The sequence below is a fragment of the Protopterus annectens genome, chromosome 10.part0, assembly GCF_019279795.1.
Source record: "Protopterus annectens isolate FY-2018-M chromosome 10.part0, PAN1.0, whole genome shotgun sequence".
Lineage (NCBI taxonomy): Eukaryota > Metazoa > Chordata > Ceratodontiformes > Protopteridae > Protopterus > Protopterus annectens.
The window spans coordinates 158,530,329-158,556,318 of NC_056744.1; the positions used below are offsets into that span (position 1 = coordinate 158,530,329).

At 38.0% G+C, this 25,990-nt stretch overlaps 1 protein-coding gene across 1 annotated transcript in view; it reads right to left on the minus strand.

The window, feature by feature from the left end:
• Positions 1–14,588: 14,588 nt before the first annotated feature.
• SDK2 (sidekick cell adhesion molecule 2) overlaps positions 14,589–25,990 on the minus strand; it is a 1,526,639-nt gene continuing 1,515,237 nt past the window's right edge. Inside the window, exon 44 of the mRNA XM_044085131.1 lies at positions 14,589–18,651. Within this exon, the coding sequence (XP_043941066.1) occupies positions 18,298–18,651 (354 nt within the window). The 3' untranslated portion in view covers positions 14,589–18,297. The remainder of the gene's footprint in view (positions 18,652–25,990) is intronic.

A 25,990-nucleotide genomic window follows, 5' to 3' on the forward strand; every position in this document is an offset into this window, starting at 1 on the left:
AATTTACAATGATTGTTGATGCTGAGGCTCCTGCATGTAGAAGAGTCATCAGGTATTGTAGGATCTTTGGAATAGGCATAGAAAAAGGATCTAAGTTCTGATCGTTGGCCCAAATAGAGAACCTAGTCCATTTACTAGAATACATTTTCCTGGTGGAAGGTTTGTGTGAAGCCAAAGAATTTCACGAATGGGAGATGAGATATCAGGCATCCTGGCAATCATTGGAAGTGGAGGAACCAAGCTGTGAGCTTGAGGCTGTAAAGATTGGGGTGAATCAGTCCCTGAGGATGAGATAGCAGACCTTAGGAATGATCCAGGATCCATGGGCTGTGAATCAGATGAGGCCATAGGAATCGGAACCAGACTTGAAGGGGCCAATAAGGGGCAATGAGGATCACTTTGCTTCTCAACCTCTGAGCTTTCTGGAGGAATTTTGGGATGAGGGGAAATAGGGGAAAGGCATAGAGTAGACCTGGCGGCCAATCTTGCATTAGAGCATCACTCTGAGGGGGGATCAGGGCAAAGTAGCTTCAGCATTTGTTGTTTAAGGGGGAAGCAAACAGATCACAGCAAGGCTTGCCCCAGCAGTGGAAAATCCGATCTGCTATTACAGGTTTGAGGGACCACTCATGAGGCATTAGGATGTTCCTGCTCAGATTGTCCGCAATAAGGTTGGAACTCCTGGGAATGTGCGTTGCTATAAGAAAGCAGTTGAAAGCTATTGCCCAGTGCCAAATCTTCATGGCTTCCCGACACAGGGGGTAAGACCTGGTTCTACCGTGCTTGTTGATATACCAGATGACTGACATGTTGTCTGAATGAACTGTAATGGTCCCAGAAGGGAGGGATGTATGGAATGCTTACAACGCTAAGAGAACTGCCCTCAGTTCCAGGACTTTTATGTGCAAACTGGCCTCCATCGGGGACCAGGTGCCTTGGACTGTCTTTCCCTGGATATGCCCCCCCCCTAACAGGGAAATGTCTGTGGTCACCTTGGCCGTGGGATGGGGGAGATAGAATGATCAACACCAAATATTTGATTCTGACTTCATCCACTATAACATTTCTTCCTTGCAAAGGTTTGTAAGACGTATCATGTAGTCGAGTGAGTGGGTTAAGATCAACCATTGTGAAGAAAGGAGCCACTGCAGTATTCTCATGTGCAATCTCGCCAGTGGTACTAGAGTAATGGCACCTGCCACGGAGCCTAAGAGTTGCAGTACAAGGCGTGCTGGTATAAAGGTCTGTGGAAGAAGGGCTTGGATTTGGTGTCTTATTTTTGAAAGCCTGTGAGGAGGGAGAGAAGCTTGACAGGATGTTGTGTGAAAAACTGCTTCAATTAATTACAGTGGTTTTGTTGGGGTCATTTGAGATTTGTCATTGTTGATTGTAATCCCCAAGTGGAGAGTGAGGTCTTCAGTGTAAGAGAGGCTGCAGATTAGAAGATTCCTAACAGTAAGAAATGAATAAAGATTTACAACATCAGGTGTGTAATTTTGGCAACATGCTCATTTTCTGTGGATTGGATAAGCTCAGTGTTCACGTTAAAACAAGAATTTGAAAGTCAAGTCTAAATTGTTGCTTGTATCTGTATTTCTCCAAAAGCTTGGAATAATTGCCCTCCACCAGTACTACAGAATGCACAATTATCACTTTTATGTTGGTACAATGAAAAAAATCAGATAACAAAATACCGATCTGAATAACAGAAGAAGATAACAATGATATGCACAGATGTTGCAATGAAGACCAAAAAGAAGGCAACTCATTAGATGGCACAGGCAACAGTGCAACTGTCATAAACACAAATAATTTTAAGGACAGTTGATGGTTGGTGTCCTATGATGTTTCTTCATTCATGGCTGTGTCGTTACTGGCTTTATATGCCTTGCAAAGATGGAGGGAGAATACTTTCAAAAGCACTGCTAAGAGATATGCTAAGCCTAGTAGTTTAAAACGGGTAGTGTCATGAGACCAAATCCTGTGATCTACCATTGTTACTGCCAAGCATATGATAATGAAAAACTCAAAGTCTAAGGAGTCCCAGTGTTGCAGCCGGACACCACATTGATATCATTCCACTAACTTGCTCCCATACAGTTCTGCTTTTCCAATCAGCTTTCTTATACTATACCAATGCCTCTATCAAAATATTCTGTAAATAACAACATCACACTGTCTACAAAGCACTGCTAACTCATACTGTCTTTAAGCATCCTCCTTTCTATCTGCCAGTATCTTGTCCTCTTAATAATGTGCATCCAGATCTTATCCTCTGTGTCTCATCTTTCTTCAAATGCATACCTGCTAAACATTCTCTTTGTACTGTATCTCCACCGCTCTCTTCATAACTTCTTCTCCTGCATGTTTTAGGATTCCCACCTGACTATAGTGTCTGCCATGCCACATTTTCTGGCTTCTTGCATCCATCATCAGGTTCACCTTTCTAAATGTGTCCCTGTTAGTGTCTTATCGTTACACTGAGTAACCTAGTCTTACCTGTTGTGAGACCTCACAGCACCCATCACAACAACAAAAAAAAGAGGACCCTTTTCTTCAGGCATTGTTGTCGTGCTCACTCCTAACTAATGTACGTGTGTGCTATGACTTGCATTTATGGGACACTGCATTGCCATTCAAACCAAGTTGTTGAGGTGCTAGTGTTTCAGAGACCCTAGAGACCTGTTTGTGTAAAAACAGAGCAGGTTATTGGCTGCCCCCTCTTTTTACCCTCATCTTGATGCTATTTACATATCATAAAGCTAGTCACCACAAGTCTCTCTGCTTCCTTCTCTGGTATTTTCTTTGACTTTGTATAATGTGAGATGATCTTACTCTCCACCTCTAGGGTAGTATCTGCCACAAATACATTAAACAAGGCTGAACCATGCACACATATCCTATGACATGGCAATGCTTAATGATTTTTCTTTTGACAGGTCCTCTCAGATAATCTACTTGTAATCAGACAGTTTTCAGCCCCTTCCCCCAATGCAGATGCCAACCCCTTTTAGTTTCTTGCCAACCTCCCCTCTACAGAGTTAAAGGCTTTGTTGAAACCTGGTCAGACCACACCTGAAATATTCTCCTTGCCATCACGGTGTGATAAACCAGTTAAATACCTGAATGAAATCTGGAAAGACAATACTGGTGTAAGAAACCAAGAAACTAACTACATGCCAGAGAATTAGCATTCAGGGACTCTACTAATCAGCTACTCAAACCCAACAGGTCCGTATATTTGGCTTATTCTTAAATCCATCTTTATTCTACAGAACCACTTTTGCTGCGCTCCAGAACAATGTCCCACCCTAGTTACTAATGACATACATTAATACTATATTGCCAGCAGTTAAATTAATATGCAAGTTTTTTTTCTTCTTTTTAGAGCCACACTTTCCATATAACATCGCAATGTATGACTAACACAAAACATAAACAAAGGGATGGTGCTCAACTTCACAAGAAGTATTAAGATCTTTATCTTTCATAACAGTAATATGCAAGGGCATAACAATGCATACTGCAACTACACCACAGTGCATGATTTTTTAAGTTTTATGTATATGTGTGTGTGTATTTATTGAGATCCTGTCTGAGTGATTGTGTCAGTAATTTCTAAGTGTATTGTGAAGCATCAGCATTTGATCCATCTAAATAGATCCAGGGTAACACTGCTAGACTCTATGCTGTAACAGAAGGATACTTTGGAATTAATTTTCTGCCTGGAATTTGTTTATATTACTGTGTGTTAATTCCCGACACTGAAGTTTGGAAATTGACATTAATAGCTTCTTTTTTTCCTAATCACTACCACATCCCTAATCTCTAATGCTAACAGATGCCAAGACTGTCACGCATATCCATGTAGCATGAAGTATGCAGGTGTCATTTACAGCCTGGATATCTGTGTGGAAATGGGAATGTACCTTTTAACTTTGAGTGGCTCCCTAAATGCACTGTTAATCAGCCTATGGCACAGCCAAGGTCAGATCAAGCTGCATGCACGCAAGTACTAAGGTGTAGCAACATTGCCTCCTAGCTTCCACAAGGGGGAGTAATGTATTACTACAGGAAAGCCCCTTAAATGAGAGAGCTGGACATCAGACATTTGATAAACCATCCCTAGACAGATATGCTATGTTGAGGATGCTACTTGATCCCAGTCATCAATCTACTCTTGAATAACGTTGATACATGATGCAATACAGCATTTTATAGCAAATCTGCCCCACTGATCCCCACTTAAATGGCAACTTGTCAGTTTTGCTACTAGAAATTAATCTAATTAGAAGTCCTCTCACTTGCAAAGAGGTAGGTACCATTTATGGTACAAGTGACTTGAGGTCAGGAAGGGGTCCAAGGTGTCAGTATGGCCAGACACATAAAATAGTTTTGACAGTAGTGAGCTTTAGTAATGATCCTAGGGATTATGCACCTCTGTAGAGGCCAGGTACAAGATGGCATGATGCATGTGCCATACTTGGCCCTGACATGGGGGAAATGAGAAAATAAAGGTATTAAGAGTTTAATTTGTGATACGTCCAGCTATGTAGTATGTCACCCTTCAAAAACAGGGTCAGCTCAGAAACAAAACTCAAAAGTAACCAGACATAAATTGCAGATGGATGTAAAGTTGCACTCCTGAGAAAAGTAATTATCTAGTTCCAAGGACAAGGAAAAACAGGACTGTTCTCACTGATAGTTATTAAGTTCAGTTAACTGAGTAGCAGATGCTGGAAAACTGATGGAAAGTCTAGACATGATGTGTCCCAGAAATGGTGAGAACAGGAATAAGACAATGTGTTTGCATGCTTCTAGAAACTATACCGGATGTGAATACATACATCTGCCTTTGGAAATCCATCTTAATTGTAATCCATATAACAAGTGAGTTAGTTTGCTATTTGTTGCTTGAAACACTATTCAAATGGCTATGAAGTTGCCAGCTTTCACTACAGCTAGTCTATCAGGATGTTTGGGACGTATTGAAAATTCCAAATGGTAATGACAAATGAGATGAACAAAGTAGTCTGGATAATTTACCAAGGAGCTGGAATAATTTCTTTTAAAAGGTACAAGTAAAGGTTGCATGATGAGGATGGAAATATCCACCTACGGGGTAATACTATGATAGACATCGAATACAGAGACATTTGCTACATAACTGGGAGCTGAGCATGCCAACATTCCTCAGAAAGTGATGCCAGCTGGAAGAATTCATCTGACAGTTCTCAGTACTGTTTCTTTAAGAAGCATTGGCAAAGTAGGCCTGCTAAATCCTTGATTTTCAGAGTAGTACATTTAAATCCATATCATTAACTGCTCTACTTGGCTGTTCCATCCAGTGCTGTACACTCTAACAGAAAAATCTGGATTCCTAGTTTAGTTTTCCACACTGGAGGCTCATACTCAGTCTACGGCCGATTGGATCAGGGCCCAGCATTTGAACACATCAGGAACTTGAAATGAGTTATTGGTGTGCACAACTGCCAAGAGACTAGGACGTCTGGAAGACATAAATAAGCTTTTCAACTTTGTGCCAATCACATTTTGAATCTCTTCTTTTTTCCTTTTCTGTGAGCTAGACAGGTCTGAGTAATGGCCAGGCTTGAATTCATTTCACTCAAAAAGTTAGCAAAATTAAAACAAAACCAAAGGCACATCAGCAAGTCTCGCTTTGCTAAGTATGTATCACTCCATTTGAACACTGTCCCTTTTCTGTGATGTAGTTCCAAAGCTAGTGGCTGGCTCTTCTGTGTATCTGAAAAAGGATTTTTTGAGGCAAAGTTATTTAGCAAGTTTTTGCTATCCACATAGTCTAAATCTTTGCTTTACCCAAAGCCATGTGTATAGATTGCGAACATATCCTAATCCGGAATCAAATATGTGTTACAGAGTGGCATTTGTCTGTGGTGCACTGTAGACTCCAGTAGTGTGGTAAGCATATAAAGTGGACATTCAGTTTAGTTTTCCTAATGACTATTTTACTGTTAGTCACTTTGTGGATGTACTGCACACAAGTATGTCAGAAACAACATTACCATATTTTCAAATGGCTGAAGTCAGACATAAAAAATGTTTCAGACTTCTTTTCACTTTATGGAAAATAATTGTTCCTTATTGCCTTATGCAGTTCAGATGCAGCAGATAAATGTCAGAAAGTATTTTTTTGTTTTAATAGGTTAGGCCAGTGCAGTTGTGGGAGTATATCTGACATAACTGTTGTCCAAATACAAGGTTGCTGCTGCAGAAAATTATTTCAATGTGAAACTCCAGAGTCAAATGACAGTTTCCTAATCTAAATCTTTTTTAGTTTTTGGATGTCCATAGGAGTATGCAGATACAATATTGAGTCATGGCCACTAGAAATAGCCAACATACAAAAGAGAGAGAGAGAGTGCTAAATGCCTTACTTTATTTTTTCTAGTGCCTAGGGAATAGAAACAGTGCTATAATATAACCAAATTTCACACACAAAAGAGAGTACAACTTGCATTACTTTGTTCTCTCCTTTTTTGGTTTCTAGGAAGTGGAAACTGTGCTATGCTCTTGGGGAAGGCTAATAGATCCTTGAAAGCCTAGAGCACTGTATGCAAAAATGGTGAAGTATAACTATACATACAAAGCCAAGGTGGACAAAGCAAACATATTAATACATATTCTTATACATATTATATACAATAACCTAAAGCTTCTAGATTGCATCTGCTGAACTATTTAGACAGCATCAGCTCAAGAAGTATTGGACCAGAAGGGCAGATCTGTCCAGCAGCAATGACCCTATTACCGTTAGTGGTAATGTACTGTTGAGTACTCTCACAGAACTGTACTATGTTTATCATAAAGACAAGAACAATTTCTACAGAAAATCATTATCTGAGGAATATTACCAAGAAATATCCCTTCAGATGACAGCAATGTGTGGACAGTCTTGCTCTGACAAACCAAACAAATCCTGCTGTGCATTTTATAACGTCTAAAGAATGTGTGCATGGATATCCAAGCAGCAGCCTCACAAATACTTAGGCAGATGTATTCTAATGACGGCTGCAGTGCCAGCTACTGTCCTGCTGGAGTGAGACCAAACCTGCAGTCAAGAGTTTGCTGTAGATTCCATACGAAATGAATTTAACAAACTTTGTGGATACATTTTTGTGGTAAACAAATAACTGTATTTTATTTCATAAATGAAAGGAGGAGGGATATGTTCTTCCCCTGTCATTGTGGAAAAGAAAAAAAATAATAATATATGGTTCTTTATAGTTTAAGATCCACAGTTCAGAAATCCTTGACTGCAACTAAGAAAGGTGTTTCTGCAGGAAAAATATTTGGGACTTGCTAAACTAATAAGCTGAAAAGGTAACAGAGTTAGTTTTGAATTACAAAATTCAAGCTCCATGCAGGTTCTACAAACTAACCTGAAACCCAGAGATGCAATATCCCCTTCATGAACTGTTTCACTGCAACCTGAGATGCTACACACATATGTACAAACGTACTAACAAATACTACAGACACGTGTGTTAATGGAAGGGTAGGATACAGTTAGATACTGCTGTGATGATGAACCGAGTGCTGAATCTACTATTATTTATTACTTCATTTTATTGTTTATTTAATTATTATTTTATGCTACTAGAAAGAACTGGCTTCATGGCAAGTCATTGAGTCTTTTGTAATCTGCAAACATAGCTACGATCACATCACTGAAACGGAAAGGCAAACAATATAATAATGCTAATAAAGGTGTTTTTGCAAGCCCCCTGCACCCCCTTTTCCTACTAATTTCAAGGTGTTGATCTAGTCTCAAAATAAAGCATGGCACCATAAAATCTGGTTCACTTACATAGGTATGATTTTCTGTTCATAGACTCTTTAATTTCTTTTAAATTAGCTAACAATTCTGAACAGAAAATAGCATTTTGGAATCAACATGAGATCTGTCAAACTGTCATCTTGATCTAGCTGCAGAAGTCTGCTTCCTTGATAGCAACTTGCTGTGAAGAGACAAATGTTATTGACTGAGCCACCGACCTCTATAGTTAATGATGGCAGTCTCAGCCACCAAGGAGAAATAAGAAAGAGAATTGTTTTTTTTTTCTTTTGCATGCAACAATATTTTTTTTTAGAAATGGAGGTTTTTTTTGGGGGGGGGGGGTGAAGGAAACGCATAAAGAAAAGTCTACCTGCTTCTGATGGGAAGTGCTTTGATCACCCATTTCTGGCTGTGGGAAAGCCTAAAGAAAAACAGAATAAAGTAGTGATCTGTGTTGTTAGACAAAGAAATCCACTTTCTAATGAGCCTATTATTCTGTTATCTTGGAAACACCCCTGCCCACTTTCCACTCATAAAAATATTTTTGGGAAAGTAAAAGATTTGTAGTGGCAAGTTCATCTGAAGTGTTTGCTAACAGATTACCCAAGGCTGCTCTGCAAATGGGACAAAAACAACTGGCTTCTTGTTAGCTGATATATGATATTAATACAGATATTGTAATACTCTGCAGAGGCCTGCTCTCAAGGTTGATGTGAAAACTCTCAGGGCTGGTTCAGCTGTCACATCTCTGAGTTAATATCTAATTGCCATTGGGATGAAACCACAATTGCACTTTGTGGTCACTGACATGGGCACCCATGTGTTAATCAAAAGCTCTGTGATGTGCTTCTAGTCTGGAATCAGATGAACAAAGGTTAGCCATTGACTGATAAGATAGATAAATGACTAGCCACCACTGAAATATTTTCTGATTAATAAAATGACATATTCCACACACTGTGAACTATGACTCATATGACTGTGGATATACCACTGCAAGTTTCTAATGTATAATTTGGTATTTGGGTCCATGATAATAGAAGAGGATATGTAGACCATACCCCTGCAAAATAATGTTGAAATCAGTGCTTTTCAGTTACAAAACTGTAAGATAATGTTATTCATTTACTATCTTTGCTGATGTAAAGTTATCAAGGGCCGTTTTGTATTCAGGGTAGGGCCAGAGACTTCTCTTTGTAAGGCAGAGTACCTGACCTCTTCTTTAAAGACTGACAGTAATGTCCAGATTCCCATAGTATGCCAGAATTTGTCGAACTGCAGTCTTAAAGCCTTGAAGGAATTTATCTGCATCAGGCACTTGTTAGATCAGGATAGATGCAAACATCTAGAAGCCGAAACTGAGAAAATGTCTGAACTATGCATTTGGTACACTTTATGTTAGTACAGCAGATATACCAAATACTAACAAAGAAAACTAGTAATGGAAGTAACACGACATTAAAGAAACTGCCTGCTTTGTGAGTGTGGTTGTGAGGGTATGCTTCCTACTTAACCAAAAGCACTGTAATTGTATCCTACATTAAGAGAGGAGGTAGTATCTGTAGTATTACACTATTTTTAAATTTATTTTTGATTTTTTTCTTTAGAACTAGGAAGATTCTTGAAAGTAATGCCGTTGTGTATTCTACTGGTTTTAGTTTAGGACTGCTCAGAAGTTCCCGAATTAGAGGAAAATCCAAGTGACTGAAAAAAAAAATCAGTGGTGTAACCTGATAGCCCTGTTTCTTTGACCCATTTGTATATACATATTTTTTCTGAAATCAAGTTTAAAAACTGGTAAATCTCATTCTTAGGGGATGAGGAAACTGGGCAAGATGAAAGAGATGATTTTTTTTATTATTGTAGGGTCATTTCTGTTAGAAGGGTCCTTACTGCTGTTGGCCTTAGGACTTCCTCGCCTGCACTAAAGGAGTAAGCAAAAGATCCAAATGCTGACCTTTGGCATCATCAGAGAAGGATGGATTTGAGCCAAGCTTGTCTTACTAAAACAATGCCAGAAACAGCAGTCCTAAGGTTAGCATCTGCTGTATCATACATACACTTTGCATAGTCACTCTTGTCAGCTTTTTATGCCAGTTTAGATACCCCCTGAAAGAAATTTCAGAAAAGCCATTTTAGCCACATCATCAGTTTGTTTCAGGCTGATTTCTTAAAACTGCATCATGCATGTACCCGTCTGCTCTTTCTTGTGATTCCCAAATAAGCAGGTATATATACTTTCTTAAAAATCTTTCCTAGAATATTTTTCTGTCTCTTGATTGGTAGTTGATGCAGTGCCACTGTCTTCTTGTATCCCTTAGCAACTAGGTCAGTTACAGCATAGTTAGACATTGGCTGCTGCTATGGAAACAAAGTGCTGTCTATCTAGAATCAGTTTCTTTGTTAGGAGCATATGGCTGCATATTAGGATTTTGGGACCGTTCTTAATGCCCATCCTCAAAAGATGGAATTTTGAGTTACATGGCTAGTGATTTAGATGATCTCATGCGTCACCATCTGAACATATCTTTTCTTAGGCAGTGGTAATGCATTGGTAACTGATTCAAATTTTTTTTTTAATTTAATTTATTGCATCAGGAAAACTTGTCACCAGAGTCAGTAATTTGACTAAGTGGGAATATAATCTGTCTTAAACTAAGGACTCCTCACAGAGGACAGAACTTGGGGGAGGGAGATGGAGTCCCTTTTTCTGTAGACACAGCACCTAATACAGACAACTTTGAGAGAGTTGCTTAAATCCTGCCTGTTGTAAATGCAAGGATCATAAATGTAATCTTGGATATTCAAAAGTGTGATTCCGAATAAAGAAAGTATCCCCCATTCTCTGTGGTAAAACAACCTCAGACACAGTATACAGAGCTAAATATTCTAACTTTGTGCGACAACAAGTTTTTGAGTTTGCTACTGTTAGTGGAGGAATCACAAAGTATTTTTTTGGCTTCCAATCCATGCTTTTATGGTTGTGATAGGGAACCATGGCTGACACTTCTATCGTCTGCAGCAAAGCATAATATATTGTACAAATGCTTATTGTAATCTATAGAGCCATTAAAGAAATCTTGGATGTCCAAAGGACTGATACCAAATCACCTGATGTCTTTCACTGGACATCTAGGCTCTCAGAATTTATTACCATTGCATCCTGTTTACAAGTTGGTAGAGAAATGGGGGTTTACCCCCAGACATTTCATCATTCCTCTCAATAAGTGAGCACTAAAACAGTAGCACCATCCTTTAAAACTGATAGGAGGGGGTCAGAAAAAGGAGCACTTTATTGTTCACAATATAAAGTCCCTATGTTATTAGTAATAGGGGATCTTTGTATATAATTAATTTATTTAATAAGGTATGTACCCATAAACAGGTCTCACTTTATGAGGTACATCAGAAAATGTAGGAGGAACAAGGATAAATCTGAGAACTTAAAGCATAGTGACATGCCAAAGTTACAGCAGTTGAGATGCATTCATTTGATTCATAGCTGCCTACAATAGCTAGGACAAAAAATGGAAAACAAGGATGCTGCAGATACACAGGTACTTTTGGATCTGAAACTGGAACACATCCATTTTTCAAATCTCCTGTAAGATGCCTGTGATCCAATGTTCAGGGTTGAAACATTCTTTTTCTCTCTGTATTTGCAAGGTTCCAGGATGGGACAGCACTTTTGTCACCATAATGGGAATTGAGGCAATATTTTCCAGCACTCTCTTTACTCAAGTACAACTCTCTTAGGTTCACAGGGCAGTTACTAGACATGGAATCCAGGAGTCCATTGAGTAGCCCAGCCTATCTCCAAATTACCCCAGAGAAATGTCTGGTTAGATGACTTGCTTAGAATCACAAAGAAGGCAAATGGGTGCTGAATTAATGAAACTGTCTACTACAGGCAGTAGCTCATTAACAGCTCTTAGCCTTGACCATCTGAAATAAATGACAGATTCTAGTGAAGTAATGAGAAAATGGGGACATACAGAGCATGCTTTCGACTTAAGGGGGTTAATGAATCTTAACTCATGCATGTTAGAGGAGGGAGTTATCTTTGTATAACAGGTCTGGTGTGCTCATTCATCAAAATCTGCTGCTGCAAAATACCCAGTGGAGGTTCATTGCTTTTATTGTTTTTTCCTAAAGGATATCATAGGAAGACTCCACATGGTTCACCTTTCCATGTTTTTTTTCTTTAATAAGCTATTTTGTCTTGACTACAGATTTTTTGTCTGGCAGACAGAGGTTTTTACTTAGCACTGCCAAAGACCGGCCTAGAAATCACCCAATGGATTACCAAATGAGGTAATTATTTTAGAGTATTTATCCCATACCAAAACCATTCTGGGGAGATGACAGTTACATTGATTGCATGACTTTTAGGATGAAGTGCTTGTGATTTGGGAGCATGTATCCCATTCAGTTATTTCAGCAAATTATATTTTCAGTTAACTCCATTAGAAAGAGGGGCTGGTATTCCCTTTAACTCCCATGCAGTTAACCCCAAATGAGGAAAGGGTTTAGGAGGCACATGAGCCCCCAGTACACATGGAATTAATGGAAATACATTTTGCAAACGTGTTGCAGTGATTTATAAATTTGAACTTCTTAGGTTGTATTATCTGTTTCAGGAGGTAATAATAGTAAAATAACACCCACATCAGAACTACTATTCACTCCAGTGTGGAGCAGAGGGGATAAATGAGAAACGAATACGGTATGTGGTGCTCTATGTCTTTTATAGCCTGGCTCCCTCTAACAAGAGTGGTATACGATTGCATTCACACAGACATCTGACTGCTAAAATTATCAGGCCAGGGGAATAACATCTACCTCTTGCAACTTCCCTTTTAAATGACTTCTGACAGGTAATATAGTATTACACCATTTAAGCATCAATCTTATTTTTCAGGCCACAACTAGGCAAACTAGGACTGACCTATGAAGTTCTGGAAAAATTGTTCTAGCTGAAGCCCATATGTGGCAAACATTACAGAATAGTGCACTGGAAATGACACCACGAAGAAAAGCATAAGTGCAGTTGTTACATTCTACTTCCCAGCCACAAAATGCAGCATACAGAAACATGAATTTTGAAACAGGCCAACTTGTGATAGCAACATATGGTAAAAATCTGAAATTTTCAAAATGGTTTGAAACCAAATAACTTGTTTTCCATGTGTTTTAGCAGTATATTCCATTCAGACTTCATTACTCCGGAAAACACCATAGTTCCAAGTGGCATATGATTTAAGCATGCTGTTCTGCTCAGTGCCATATCACATATAATACTTCATACAATTTTTATTTGTTAATACATTCTCTTTTCTAGGTTGCCTTCTATAACTTATCCCACACCTGCCACAAGCTGTCTTGTAATTTTAAAATAAATTCTTCCCCTTACAACATAGATGGGCAGGAATGCTACATGTAGTTCTGGTGGTTGCTTTGGTTCATAGGTTAGTACTAAGGTAACTGCCCTTGCGAGCCATTTTAAGACTAGACAGTTATGCCTTGTGAGACTCAAACCCTGCACCTTGTGTTTGTAAGGCAAACACCTTAACCATTAAGCCACCCTACTCTCCCAAGACATTATCAGGCTTATGATGACTCTATAAATAATATTACCATGAATCTTGATAATACAAAAAGGTTAAACTGAAATTCACTTTTAGAAAACCAGAAATAAAGGGTTTTGTCCCTCCTACATTATATATAAGCTCTGTGGCGCATCTGATAACTGTGTAACACTATAGTACAAATAACTAGACAGGTAGGGGTTCTAATATCAATACTGGCAAGTAGGTGTGTGTGTTTGTGTTTGGGTGACAATCATAGCCTGTGTGGGTTATACCATTTTTCTCTTGTTTGGCATCTACTTCTCAGAAGTCCAGGCCAACACGAAGGGACGCTGGCTGACCAAGTTCACAGACGATTGCAACCTGGGAGCCATTATTAACTCCTCAAGTGATGTAGACATCCTACAGAAAGGCCTCACTGAGACCGACTAGTGTCGAAACCATGGCCTTAAGCTTAATGCCAAAAAATGCATTGTCATTCCCTTTGGGAAAAACTCAGTTCCCACTAATTACCACATTGATGGTAGCCCACTGAACACTGAATGCATTATAAGAGGTCTGGAGGTACAGGTTGACAGCAACCTCTCCTTCGAACACCACATTGCCACTGTGGTCAGAAAGTCCTTCTATGTGGCACATCTCATTACCAAGGGTTTTGCATCCAGGAAGAAAGAGGTCATCATGTCTCTCTACTCTTCCCTCATTAGACCAATCACTGAGTATAATGCCTCATTTGGCATGTACCTCACTAAACACCTGCAACAGCTGGAAAGGCCACAAAAGTACCTCACGAAGAGGATCCTAGGCCTTAAACACATGCCCTACATGGACAGACTCAAAAACTCCAGCTTTTCTCTCTATCGTCTATTAAGAGGTGATCTCTGCCATTGTCTGACCCAGCCCTGTTAGAAATGTTACACTTAAAGAAATCCCAATCCCTCTGCACCACGCACTCCAGGGACCTCAACCTCAATACCATAATTAACAGAACATGCTGGAGGGACAGGTTCACAACTCAGAGACTGCCCATGCTCTGGAATAGACTTCCCATACATGTCAGCCCTTTTCAAGAGAAATCTTGATAAGTGGATGGAAAACAGAAAGTTCACCCTGGGGATCACTCCAGTGGCTCTACTTGATAGAGGCACTGGGAACTAATGGCGGCATGATGCCAGGGCACTTCTATGGGTTAGGCTTGTAAAGGCTCCAGGGCTGTTGGCCTAGTACACACCTATGAACCTATGAACCTACACCCCACATTTGGATGGAGACTCCCAACCCCCTTAACAGTTTCATAGCAGTAGGGAAAATGGTAAACTACTGTTTTGCTGAAGATGGTTTTCCATGTATCCCATTTGTGGAAATGGGATTTGCAGCATTAATCATTGAACAGGTATCATGTTCTTGCTATATCATAGAGGTATGTGCCAAGTACATTGCATAAAATCTGTCTGCCTCATCAAATGGGATGGTTACTTTTGCAGCCAGAAGCAGTGTGCCTTATTCCTTAAGGAGAAAAAGGAGGTACGAGGTGACAATGCTCATTAATCTAACTAATCACCAAACCTGGGCCTGTCTTGTAGAAGATGGGAACATAACTAAGCTATCACTGACCTAGTCTCACTAATTCTCTCTGCTTCTGCATTTCCATGTTAAACCCTTAGGCAGTTCTGCCAGCACTGGGTAGAATCAGGAGACTGGTGACATTTCATTCTCATCATTTCAAGAACTGAAATTCTTCATGAACCAAAACCTGGCTTGTTTACAAAAGGAAAGCAGATCTGTTACAATTCATGCACCATTTTATACAGTGCCTTGGAGTCTCATATGATGCATAAATGTATTGCAAAGCTTGTGTTTAATAAGGAAGGCAAACAGTGGTTAACTGTGGTATTACACAGATGGAGTGGCAATGGAAGATGAATACCCATGGATGCCACACAGTGCATTTAAATCCACAGTCATTCATTCTGCTCCTGAATTCTGTTGTTGAACTCTGGGACTGACTTACTTAAATAAACAAGGAAAGACAGTTCAGACTATATGAGAAGGAAATAACTTTGCAGAGAAAAGTATGTTTTTTAATATTATATTTCCTGATGGTAAGTATTAATCATTATACTTCATTTATTTAACATTTGTTTACTGGGAAAGTCCGACTTGGAACAAAGACAATTTTCAGCAGCAGCCACAGGAAAAACACATCTTTACAACATGGAAGGAAACCGGAGTACCCAGAGAAAACCCACACGAACACAGGGAGGACATGCACAGAAGGCACTCCAGCCGTGAATCAAACCAGGCAACTTCTTGCTGTGAGGTGACAACGCTAAAGCTGCACCATCCACTTTAATGTTGTTATTTAACTGTCACCACCACTAATCTGAAAATAACTTATGAGCTGAAATATGTTACATGCAATAAATAAAAAAAAACTTGCACTTAGTTTGCCAAAGGTCTGAGCTTGGCAACTTATTCAGGAAGACAGGTATTTTTTTGAAAGGAGGAGGTCTATGAATTCTGTGAACTTCTGGATTGAATCAGATAGTGCTCTATCACTATAGTACTGTTGTTTTTGAGACTAAGCAAAAGACTATGGACTGGATCACTACTAGCATAATGATGCTGATTTACTTTGCTTATACTACGCCATCTGTACACAGTGACATACCTTAATGAAGCAAAAGTGATCACACCATGGAGGCTAGCATTAAGGTAATCTCCACATCAAAAAAGAAACAGTAACATTTTTAGTTAGTTACTTGACAGGTAAGGTTCAGGACAAGGGAAGTCCGAACAGGAGCAAAATGCTAGAATCAGAAGTTCTGCAGCCAAATGGCACAAAGTGTCGGGTAATGTGTGACAGAAAAGTTACAAAAGAAGTTGAAATGTGAGGTATATAAAACAGTGATTCAACCAGTGCTTCTGTATGGCACAGGAACCTGGGTAGTGAGGCACAGCAATTGAGGAAGACTGGGGGGATAGAGATGAAGTGCCTGAGACAGGTAGTAGGACACACACTATGGGAGAGACAAAGAAATGAGAGCATCTGTGCAGAAGCCAAAGTAGCCCCAATTACAGAGAAGAATCAGAAGCACAGAATACAGTGGTTTGGTTTCATACACAGGAAAATGGAAATAATTTGATAAAGCAGTTTTTGGGACAGACAGGAAGAAGGCAAGAACAGACATTGACATCCGGTCAAGAAATGGATGGATCGTGTGAGAGAAGACTTGAGACAAGTAGGCATGACTGTCAAAGGTGGGAGAGTGGATCTGAACAGAGAGAAGTGGTGACAGCTGAGACAGCATTCTGTCTCTGTGTAAACAGGGGAAAAGGGGATGATGATGATAATGATGATGACTCACTCAATGAAACTAAATTTTCACAGGATTTGCTGAGTTATAATACAGACAAAAATGAAGGCAATTTTTAAACAATTTGAAGAAAGCTTCTGGCCTAAAACAGGTGCCTATGATGGTTCTACTAAATTATACAATGGATTTCCACTTTTTAAAAATTAAAATCGATATGTTAACTGGACAAGGACCACGTCATACACCCATTATAAGACAAGATAACATTTGATGTATTGCATTTGGGTTAGACTAGCACTGTGTAACATTGTACTGTACTACATTTAGGAAACAAGAAAATGTATGATGCTTTGGACCCACATTGTATACATACAGCAGGAAAAAAAGGGTTTGCTGTTAACCTATCCCAGGATACAGAGAAAACATTCTGAGGTTTGTATACACAAGCTGCTACCCTTGTACACTTTTTGGTTAGCTAGTTACATCTAACTAACATCTATGTTTATTTGGCCTTTTAACAGAAAATCTCCCAAAAAAAAAAAAAACACTGGCTTAAAACATGAAAAACTATTACCTTAAGGCTACTTCATGATATCACAAGTTATTTAGCCCATCACAGCATGAAATTTAAGCAGAGGGGATCAATAACAGAATGAACACACAAGTAAGTTCAAGTTGTTTTTAAGTACTTTTTTCCTGAACTGCAGTTATCTGAATTTTCTTTGTTTGACATATTTAGCTTCAACTAAGTAGGCACCATTTCTTTACTTGCACTTCAACTTATAATTTCAAAAAAAAAAAAAAAGATTTTGGATATGCATGGCCCTTGTTTTTCTGCAATCATATTCCAAAGAATAAATTACCAGGATAAAAAAAAAAGAGTATTTTAAAAATCTGTGGCTGAAACATATTGTCTTCTTTACAGTATGTTAGGCATTCATTTTCTTTGCTCTACGCTTTCATAAAGCCATCTCTCTGTCTTACTGACTCAGACCAGCATTCAGTGCAACGGAAGTTGCACATCACATTTTTTCTTTTTACTTCTTGGATGCCATGTTTTCTAACACAACATGGCAAAAGATGTTACCTTTCACATTTGGCACCACAATAAAGTTACCTAGTAACAAGCACCATACACTCCACCCCAACTTCAATCTTTGACAGAATAACCTTTGGCCAAGGGAATTAGAACCTTGCAGCATTAATTCTGACATAACACTTGCACAAACAAGTCATTAAATACCAATCAAAATGTAACTCCGTATGGACAGCCATTTTGAATGTTGAAATAAACAGTTTAACATTGGAAGCCAAGCCTCTGCTACAGTCCTTTCAGTTTTCATAATTCAGCTCAGAATAACCTTGCCACAGGAGCTGCCCATTTTATTTTTTTCATACTTTTGCTTGTAGACTATTATTTTCCTTAAAGAAAAACAGCTGAGCAACTCTCCAAGCAGCAAATATATATCATATGCATCACTGATTGTCTTCCACACAATATCCTTTTTTTCTATTTGTTTCATTTTTTAAAAAAATAACAGATGGGGAAAGTAAAAGCTATAAAGGTTTGGCATCAAACAAAAGAAGAAAATCCAGCTATAGGGGCTCTCGATCCAGGAGCAAGGCTGCTTGGTGGTCGGTAAAGGGTATTTTGCTGGCTGGGTGGGTTACTGGTTTGCTGTGGTGTAGGAGTCCGGCTGACCTTGGGCCTGAAAAGACTGCCTTGTTGGTTAGGATTGTTGTTGGCCAAATGGCAGCTTTCTGGATCTCCTGAGTCACTTTCAGTGTAGCTATATGCTTGAGCACGGGATAGTCCTTTCTGTTGGCGCCTCCAGGAATTGTAATAAGTGGGGTCACTGATGTAGTGGTTGACAAAAGAATGTGTTTTCTGTCGGTTTTGATCCACTTCATATTCGCTATCACTTCCCTAGAGGCAAATAAAAAAACAGACAGATTAATGGGACTGGAGCACATTCTTTTCATGGTTATACTACTTACTGCACATATCCATGTGCTGCACAAATATTCTATTAAGTTATGTTTTCCTGATGTTATAACACAATTAAGATAACTTTCTTTGTGAGGTCATTTTACATTTTTGTATATCTCCATCTAGAAACAAAAAGCATTAACACTATTACATTTTTTCATTTGATGTCATAGTACATATATGTGGAAATCAGATTAGCCCTATGTCTGAGCTATATAATGGTAGAATGTTGAATTATATGTACAGTAATTCTCATATCAATGCTTATTACTGAACTAGATAATCTCAGGACACCTATTTCTGATGGAGATACATCATGTAGGAAGCATGTCGAGTCACCTAATGCTGTCTTGTTGAATGTAAAGAAAAATGAAGCACATCCAATGAAACTACTTTTTCCAAACTTCAGAATAAAGTTTTGCTGGAAGGCAACCCCCTGCACCTGTAATATGGGAAGATATCACCAAATGACCCAAACGTATATTTTCCAACTCCAAAGTCACACAGGTGGAGAACAGGGAAAATTCCAACATTTGCAAAAGTGGTTTAAGTGAACATTCTTTGATAGTATTTGATGACTCATCTGTATCTTGTTAAATAACATAAGAAAACTAACAGCAGTCAGTGTTTACATATTAATACCCTTTTAATAAAGCAAAATGTTTAGATAGGCAGTGCATATAAAACCAAAGTCTTTTTATATTTGAATATGACTGATTTTAATTTCTTTTTGTTCCTCGAGGAAAAGTGATTCTGCTGTTCTTACAGAATATAGTTGCCCAAAAGTAAAATTTTGCAACTTAATGTCTGCCATTTGCTTTATCAAATGAATCAGATCCTTATTAATAATCTTTCCTTGAGCATAAAAAAGAAGTGAAATACCTATAACTAATTCTACATGATTGCTCAGAAAAAATTGTAGTGGCCAATAACACTGTAATATTTTGTTTTATTATTTCAAAATAATCTTTTTCAAGTTGTTTAAAACTAAGCATTCCATTAAAATGAAGAAAACATATGGAATCAAATCTATTAAAATCTAATTGAAATATCAAATTAAGGTTAAGGTGGAGTAAAGGGAAATGGCTGTTTTATGTAAATTCAGTAGCCTTTTAAGGTGAAGGCTTTAGGGAAGTCATAAAAACCGGAATGGTGTGAGCAATGCTTGCTAGTCATCCTAGGGAATTTAACAAGGTATGCGGAGAGCTGACAAAAGACTCCTAGCACATGATCTCCAACAGCAAATGAGGTGTCCAGTCATAATGAGATAAAAAGACAAATTGGTACTGCGGTCTAAAGTCTTCCAGTGGTTTAAAAGACAAATAGGTACTGGGGTCTAAAGTCTTCCAAGGTCTTATATGAGCAAAAGCAGATCATAAATTTCATTTTCCAACAACTGGCAAAAGAATGAATAGGTATGTTACTTAAGAAGTTGGCTTTGGAGTTTTTGTGAGTGCAGAATGACTGATATAGCAGGGTCCTCTCTATGGAGAATACAAGTCATTATCACACAAAATTTGAATAAAAGCAAATATCTGATCACAAAGTAAAAACAACTATATCACTGAAAAGAATCCTTTGCTGTGCTAAAATCAATTGAATAGTTATATTAAAATCAATTAGTTAAAATGGCTCTCCAAGAGCACCGATTATTCATCTCAGTGGGTCTCACAAAGTGAAACTTCTTTTAACAATAATGCATTTGTTTCTTTTTTTAAATCCCCATTCAACAAATGCACTTTGTCAAGAACAGTACACTGCAGTAACATATAATCACAGTTAAAACAGTGGAAAAATGCAAAGCTACAGAATTTTCCTGACTAACCTTCCCAATGTGTTTTAGGTATTCCTGTAACAAGGACTTAAATTTCTAGCCAGTCTGAGCAATATATAGAAAGTTACAGGTGCATCGTAGGTCATATACATTTTCCATATAAAAAATATTTCCCTTTGATGTTAACGGATTTGTCATTAACACTGTCAAACTGACTAGTTTCATTTGAACTACTGCACCAACCAATACAGAAAACAGTACCCCTGCATGCAGTGGGATAGAAGTTAAAATGTAGTTTCACTTTCTTGCAACAACTGTGCACAACATAAGTAAAATTTCTTCCACATTTCTAAGGCATATATATACTCTATTGTAAAACAGATCTAAGCCAGGAATCTCTGTTACTCCATAAATGCTTAAAAGAAGCACTTATTTGACTAGATTAGTTGTTAAATTTAGTAACAAAATAGTACTATACTCAAAGATCCATATTACCAGAATAGCAAATACAATATATCCTTAATAAGCCTCATACAGGACAATCCATACTGCAGGAGTGGACTCCTGTGGGTGTTGAGAAGAGCACTTGTATCAAATGTCAGAGAGTGAAACAAAACTGATTTCATGAACTTTAATTATGCCCTGACTTAGGAAAGGGGACCATTGTCATCCTGGCATGCAAAAACCTAAGCATCTGGAGAAATTAAACCAGTGCAGAGTCTGATATAGGCTTTTTCAATTACATATTGCAGAACTGAAAACCAGTACAGATCTTTCAAAATCAATAGAATATGATCTTTCTAGCTTTCTACTGTGTCAATAAGATTGCTTGCAGAATTCTACTCTAACTGAAACCTATGTACATTCACCCTATTAAGTCTGGAACAGAATAAGTTAGGAGTCAATGCAGGACATAATAAGCAGGTATTAGGTGTAAGGTTTAGCTTTGTATCTTGACTCTGTAAGTAGAATGCTCTAAATACAGTCTAATAGAGAGGTTATGGTCAATATTCAGACTCTACAAACAGTGCTCCACTTCCAAATTCTATTATCCTGGCTCAGTTTATGAGCTGGTGTGACTGCATCTGAGCCTTAGACAGCAGATGGATGCAAAGCCGAAAACCTCTCTCTCTTTGCATATGCCTAAAATAGTAGTCTCTGAAATCTCCCAAAGGCAACTATTCAACAACATAGAGAAATGCACTCATCAGCAGAACAGGGAACAGACCTACAAATGGCAATGTGACACTCTGTCTGAGGTATGGAGGTGGTGAATAAGATTATCAAGTAGTATAAGGGATGGTTATAAGGAAAAAAACAGAAGGTATTGATGGTGGCACACAGAAGACTGACAGCTGGCTATGTGGAGCCTGCAGTGGTCACTCTTGGGTCTACTGTTCTTGGGGATATTCACATCAGATAACACTTACTAAGAATAACATATTCAAAGATGAAGGCATGTCTGTGTTTGTTGAAGGTATTCAGGGTGCAGAATGAATGATGCGGTTTAAAGAAGTACACAGGGACCTCAGCAGATAGGTCGTGTTGTGTGAGATGTCACAGCAAAGGATCAGTACTGTACAATTGTAAATCTAGGGGTTAAGAACATAAAACCTGAGTACTAGCTTTTTTTTGGGGGGTGGGGTGGGAGATGCTGTGATAAATTAAGTTACCACACAACAAACAGAAAGATAAGGAAGTCATAGTCACTGCAGAAATGAGCCATTGGCCACTGACTGAGAAAGCTGTAACAATAGTAGACAACATGTTAGGAGGCATGTAGACAGGATTCAAATCAAGCAGTTGCAAGGTAATGGTACTGCTTTACAGGTTACTGGTTCTGCTGCATGTGGAGCAATGTGCATACTTTTGCTGCAGTCTCACGGAAAAGGAGAAAAAGGCTACACTCCCAGTTATCCTTAGTAATTTATGCTATCACTAACCCTAACTCTGCCCCATCCCTAACTGTGTACCTTACCTTACCTTAGAAAAAACACTTTCTGTAACACTACAGCTACACTCACTCCCCAACAGACACAACGGTTAATCTAACTCCTTACCTAAGCCTAATCTGCAGTCACTATCAAAAAAGCTAAACCTATTCTCTTCCCTAACTCTTCTTCTAGTGCTAGCCAGCACAAACTTGCACACACACTACCATTCCTAACATGTACCCACTTACCTTTGCCAGCAAAACACACATTCACTAAAAATGTTTGCTAACTCCACCATTGTATACAATACACTGCACTACATTCTGCTCACTAATATATCGTTTGACAAAATGTAGTGAACTCGCTCCTCCCCTCTCTCTTTATATATGTGTGTGTACATAATGTGTGTGTGTGTGTGTGTGTGTATACATAATGTGTGTGTGTGTGTGTGTATACATAATGTGTGTGTGTGTGTATACATAATGTGTGTGTGTGTGTGTGTGTGTGTGTGTGTATATATATATATATATATATATATATATATATATATATATATATATATATGTATGTATGTATGTATGTAGTCCATTTGAGTGAATGGATACAAGATCAACAATGTAGATGTCGAAACAGTGAAAAAACAGAACCTTGACAGGTACGCATGCTCTGAGGATTAATGCTGAATAAGGCAATACAAAAAACAAGGGTTCCTGTATGGGGAAGTCACTTAAACACTCCCATATGCCATATGGGGGCTGCTCCCACTACACCCCCTTGCAAATTATATATACTATCAGGTTAGACAGTCCCTGGGGAATGTGAATATTTCCCTACCTGGTGATTCTTGATCTTGTACACATGTCGACCATCTGGGAAGGGAAGGTACTTTTCCCTGTAGGAGCTGTAAAGCTTGTAGCTTTATGTCAGGCAATAACTTGTTCATACATCCTGTTACGACCAAGACGTATGCGTTTCATTTTTATGCCAATTGTAGAACTGAGAATTTAGTTTATTTGGCTACCTGTGTAGATTGTTCATCTTTCTACATAGGTAAAACTAATCAAAAACTGAAAGAGCAGGTGCTTCAGCATTTGGGTGATATAAGGAATAAAAATATTTCAAATGCTCTTTATAAGCATATTAAGGATAATGAAGGACATTCATTCAAGTTCACAGTAGTAGAAATCATTAGCAACGGTCTTAGATGGGGTGATTTATGTAATAAAACTGAATATAAGGAGATGAATTGGATAGCTGTTTTACAGGTGCATAGAGGGCCAGGCTTAAATTATACTATACCTTTAAAGCTTGCTTTAAAGGCAAGACCATTGCATCATTAATGGGAAGGTCTCTGACTGGTTGAATGTTTTTTTTAAATGACTGGATTGTTGATTCATTTTTTATGTTAGGATCTGAAGAAGCACTATTGTGAAAGGACTTATCCTGTTGTTATCCTGTTCTATTAAACAAGAGTTTTGTTTTTACATTGAGTTCGAGATTTTTATGCCTGGAACCTTGGTGGACACGCTAAGTTACTTTGGAGTTGAAGCATAGTAAATATCATCTCTTTAACAGCACAAATTAGTAAATCGCTAAATGACACCTGGTTCGGTACATGCACAACTCCTGTATGATTAAATGCCCTGCCCTTACTTTTTTCTATTCTTTCCTGGCATCCTTCCTTCCAAGTACTATATCCTCAGTTATTGGTCCAAATTCTCATTGCGTCTGAAGGCCAAGAAATAATTCTCACGTCAAGATATATCTATATCTATATATATATACACACACACACACACACACACACACACACACACACACACACACACGTGTGTCGGGCTGGGCTGAGATGAAAGTTTGGTTTGCAAACACAGGACAGACTTTTGAGGATTATCTGTTAAATATGAAGACATAGCTGTTGCATGGCTCAACTACAGGATGCTTGTGAAACAGCTGCCTTCTACTGAATCACTGTTTTCAGAGATCTACTTGTCTTTGTTTATCCATTCCACTCTGCCTACCTGTAATATTCCCCTTCTAATTACTTCTGCGAGTCAAGCCTCTTAAAGAAGAGCAGTTTCATGTAAGTAAATATGTTTTTGTCCTTTTTCACTGGTTTATTTCATGTTTCAATAGTTTGAAAAAATGCATTGGGGCAAAATGCCAGTCAAAACACTGACTCCAATATAAATACATAAGCCGTACTATCAACCCAGTTATCAAGATGTTTTTTAAAGAGACATAATGACTGAGACTGTCTACTCAATAGAGGAAGTTTATTCCACATACATACCATTGAATGTGATAGAGACTTTGCTCTAGCAATAGTTCTATATCTTTAAATTTTAAATGAATAGTTACACCCCCTAGTAATTTGACTAGAACTTGCAATCTCAATGTTTAGTAATAATCATAGCTCCTCATTCCTTAATGCCCGATAAGCTAGCTACAACTTTCCTCACATAAACCTATAACTTATGGGAAAAAAAACTAAAATTTCCAGTCTAGCTTGATATGGAAGATTTTTCAAACAAGAAATTCTCTTTGTAGATTTCCTCTGTATTCCCTTCAAAATTAATAAATCCCCTTTGTTATATGCAAAAAACACTATACTGTATTCAGCAATGGGCTGAAATATGCAATAAATAACTTTTCAAATAAATCTGTATTCCATGAAACAAAATTCTCAAAAATTAATGCTACAACTTTGAGTGTTTTGGTTTTAATAACTTGGACATGTGATCTAAAGTTAAAATTATAATAAATTCTAATTCCCAAATGCTTATATTTTGACATTTTAAAGAAAACTGTGGTTCTTAATTTCACCCTGACATTCAAACTAAGTTTACCAAAGTAAGGGACCCTACATTTATCATTATTAATATTTAGCCCATTATAATTTAACCAAAAATCTATTTACTCAAGTACAGATTAAATTCTTCTATATCCCTTGATGATGTTATAACTTGTCCAAATTTGATATAATCAGCATATTTTGCCATGCAGATAGAGGAATGCTTTAGTCTCTGAGAAAAAAAAAAAAAAATATATATATATATATATATATATATATATATATATATAAGTCACCTTTCAGGATGTCAGTCCAGTTAAACAGATAATTCTTAATGTTAACTCACTGCTTCCTCCCACCTAACCAGTTTGAGACCTAATGCATAATGTATGCATTTATCAGTTTTTCATGCATTGTATCACTAATTAACATTATGTAGAATACTATGAAAAGCCTTAGAAAGATCTATATATAACACAACAACAGATAAACCCTGATCCAAGGCCAAAGTAACAGTCATAAAAAGTTGTCAAATTAGTAAATGTTGATCTATTATAAGTAAAACCATGTTAAGACAGATCCAACCGACAATCCTTTAAAGTAGTTGTCAAGACAGACCATAAACATCTCTCAAAACTCTTACCCACCAAAGGAGTTAGACTAACTGATATATAATTGGAGATGTTATCCACTAAATCACCCTTGTGAAAAGATATAACATCTGCACACTTCCAGCTTAAATGGACTTAACCATGAAATAACATTGCATTAAAA